Here is a 3,189-nt window from a genome sequence, read left to right on the forward strand (position 1 = left end):
CCCCACCAGCGGGGAAGGCGCCTCCCGCGAGCAGCCGACAGCGAGCGAGGACTCACCCTGACCAGCGCCGAGCGGGGCACCCGGCAGCGCCGCGTCTGGCCCTGGAAGAGTGGGGGGGCCCCGACCTCCAGGTCCCAGGGGTCCAGGGGGGCGTCCGTGGAGGGTCTGGCCACTCCCGGCTCTGCGGCGTCTTATCCACCTTGCTGGAGGTGGTGCTCGGATGCTGTCCAGCTCCTGGTGCTGCTGGGGACCAGCCAACATCACTCCCCATCCCCACGCCGGGGTGGCACCAGGGACTGACCCTACGTGGCCCATGCCATGAGCACCCCGAGTGCTGAGCATCCTCCTGCCACCACGGCACAGCCCCTGCCTCCCGCAGCCCTCCCAGCAGACTCCCTGGGCCGGTGCGGGCACCTGGGATCAGCTGTCACCCAAAAACCAGGGGCAGGGGACTCCCACAGTCCTCAGCAGGTTGGTAAAGAGCTCCACTGCGTGCAGGTGCCCATCCCAAATCACGCTTTGAGGATACGCAGCACTTGGTAGGAAATTACTGTTGTGGAGGCAGGGAAATAACGGCCTCTGCTCCCACGCTGCAAAACCTCCCCTAAGGCGAGGAAAGCAAACTAAGCCTGCAGGGGAAAGCATTTTGCCCCAGCTTCACAGGCCCTGCAGAGTGCCACAAAGGATCAGATAGACCTGATGCACATTCAGCCAGGCTCAAGTCATCTCCAGGAGCCACGCGAGCCCTGGACAGTGAGCACTGCCCAGACCCCAGCCAATGTGTGGGGCACGTCCCACGAGAGCCATTCCAGAGGGATACGGGGCAATCACTTACTGGTGAAGGGCTCGAACGCCCACTCGCTTAACCTCGACTCACTGAATGTCTCCAAGCGATACTAGAAGAGAAAAATCAGGCACTCACCACAAAGACAACTTGCACAAAGCAGACATTTAAATTTGAACTTTGACTTGCTAACAACGGGTCTTGGGAGCATTCCCAGACTCTTCCGTTTCTCAGCACAACTTGCATAAGAAAAACGGGTTGGCATTTTCACATCAAAAGTTAGTTTTGCCATTATTTGGAGAATCCTGTGGCTTATTTTCTAGGGAGGGCCCAGATAATGTTTGTGCATAATCTGAACAATCTCAGAAGTGGAACAAACGCTAGTGTAAAGGAGTATCTGCCCCAGAGTGCAGGGCACTCCCAGCACCCTGCTCCTCAGTGCTCACCCATTACCCCCTCCGAGAAGCCCCAGAAGAGGAGCAGGGGTGGGCACAGCAGCCCTCCCCTGGGCGGCCGCCCAGGCAGCACCAGCACCAAACCCTGGCACAGAACCCACCATTTCAGTTTGCTGGGCATCGATTCCCCAAACCAGGACTGACTTAAGATCCAGAGACTAACCACAGCAAGCCCTAATCCACAATAACTATTCTCAGCGAGAGGAACTACAATAGGAAACCAAGCCCACATGTTTTCTGTGGAATTAAACATTACCATAATAAACTCACAGCTGGGGGGATGCGCAGCATTACAGGTCACTCTGTGCTTGCCTGAACCCAAAATACCAAGCTGCAGAGCAGGTTCCTGTGGTTTAGCTAAGGAAAGCACTCTTTTGCCAAAGCTAGGCTGTAAGAGAAGGCTTCCAGGGGCTTTGCCAAGGTGGTGCTTTACTGTAGAGGAGGATGGACCTTTCAGCTATAAAAGCCTGTAGTCAGCTCTTAGGCAGACTTTCCTTGGAAAGCACTCGTATGTCTGCATTTAAAGTAGGATGAAAGCCATTTAATTTAATGAAGGGATGGTTCTTCGTGGCCCAGCGTCACTATGTAATTGGAAATTATCCCAGCCGCTCAGCAGAGGTGCCCAAGACGCCAGGTCTGGAGGTACTCACTCGGTACGTCCCCAGCTGCCGCAGCCGCCGGATGGCCAGCTCTCCTGCAGCTCTGCTCCCGTAGCAGCATCGGGAGGCCACGAAGCGCAGGAGGGCTCTCCTGGCCACTGCCTCTGTCATCGGGGGCACACTGGGAGGCAATGGGAACAAAACAGGTTTATACTCTTAACTTCTCCTAAAGAATTAGCTGGAAACATTCAGTGTATTTAACCCACTGCAAAAAAAGTGAAGTAGAGCCCATTTGGGAGCACCCACCTCTTTTACACAGTTGCTGCTGGCATCCTTCTTATTACAAAAGAAAAAGAGATTTGCATTCTAAAAAATATCTTCATGCAATGTGCATAAGGTCAGTATTAAAGAGTGGTCTAAAATAAATATGTGTGTGTGCAAACCCTTGCCTTCAGCAGGCTGGGTCAAGGAGAGCTGGTTCGAAACATTGTCGTGTCTTTGCAAGCTGCAAATTGACAGCTTCCCTGTCAGCTCACAGGATTAGAAATGGCATTCTTTAGTTTTCCAGACCTAGGACCCCTGTTACTCTGAGCTGTTTTCTATTTTCAGTTAATAGAAACAACAGCAGAAAGACTAACTTGTGCATGAAGCGCATCCCGTGCCCCCTTGGCACCCTGCAGCAGCTCTGCCCGCGCGCGGCCGGGGCGGCAGGTCCCCGGAGGTGTTGCGGGCAGTGCAGGGCACTCCTCCCTCCCCTGCAACGGGGCTAGAGAAAAATTATGAGAATAGGGAAAAATGAGCCTAAAAGTTGGTTCTTAGGGGGGGGTCCTCAAAAATCCTCAACAGTCATCTGAGTAAGTAAGAAGGAAAAACCTACAGCGACTGCCTGAGCCCAAGACGGGTCCATCTGTCCTCACTGTGACATCTGACTGTCCGTTATGTATTTTTTCATCTCTCTGATTTAACACTTTTGGAAAGATATTAAAACACCATGAAGTAAACAGTAACAGAGGACATAATGTCAGCATTTGCTCTGTGGGACTATTCAGCAATGAATCCTTTCCTCGGAGCCCATGACAGCTCCAGCCTCGGTGGCCGAGCAAGCTGGCGAGCGTTTTATGACCCCAGACAATATTCATTAAGAACCCTCCCTGTCAATACGGCGACAGCTGAGATTAAGAAAACCCTCTTCAATAAAGAGCAAGAGCTGATCTCACAGCTCGTACAGCTATTTCGCCTGGCAGGGGTGCTAGCGGGGGGAAGGAGGGGCGGTTTGGCCAGGCAGCAGCCAGCGCTCCCCCGCTCCATCACTGCAGCGTCCCTGACGCAGCCACTGCTGGCTGGGGGGCGG

General features: G+C 53.8%; 1 protein-coding gene across 1 annotated transcript in view; it reads right to left on the reverse strand.

The window, feature by feature from the left end:
• SSUH2 (ssu-2 homolog (C. elegans)) overlaps window positions 1-3,189 on the reverse strand; it is a 13,155-nt gene that overhangs the window by 8,726 nt on the left and 1,240 nt on the right. Inside the window, exons 2-4 of the mRNA XM_009573000.1 lie at window positions 1,890-2,019; window positions 836-896; window positions 57-181 (exon numbers count right to left, since the gene is read on the reverse strand). Coding sequence (XP_009571295.1) covers window positions 57-181; window positions 836-896; window positions 1,890-2,009 — 306 coding nt within the window. The 5' untranslated portion in view covers window positions 2,010-2,019. The remainder of the gene's footprint in view (window positions 1-56; window positions 182-835; window positions 897-1,889; window positions 2,020-3,189) is intronic.

The sequence above is a fragment of the Fulmarus glacialis genome, unplaced genomic scaffold, assembly GCF_000690835.1.
Source record: "Fulmarus glacialis isolate BGI_N327 unplaced genomic scaffold, ASM69083v1 scaffold19212, whole genome shotgun sequence".
NCBI classification, from domain to species: domain Eukaryota; kingdom Metazoa; phylum Chordata; class Aves; order Procellariiformes; family Procellariidae; genus Fulmarus; species Fulmarus glacialis.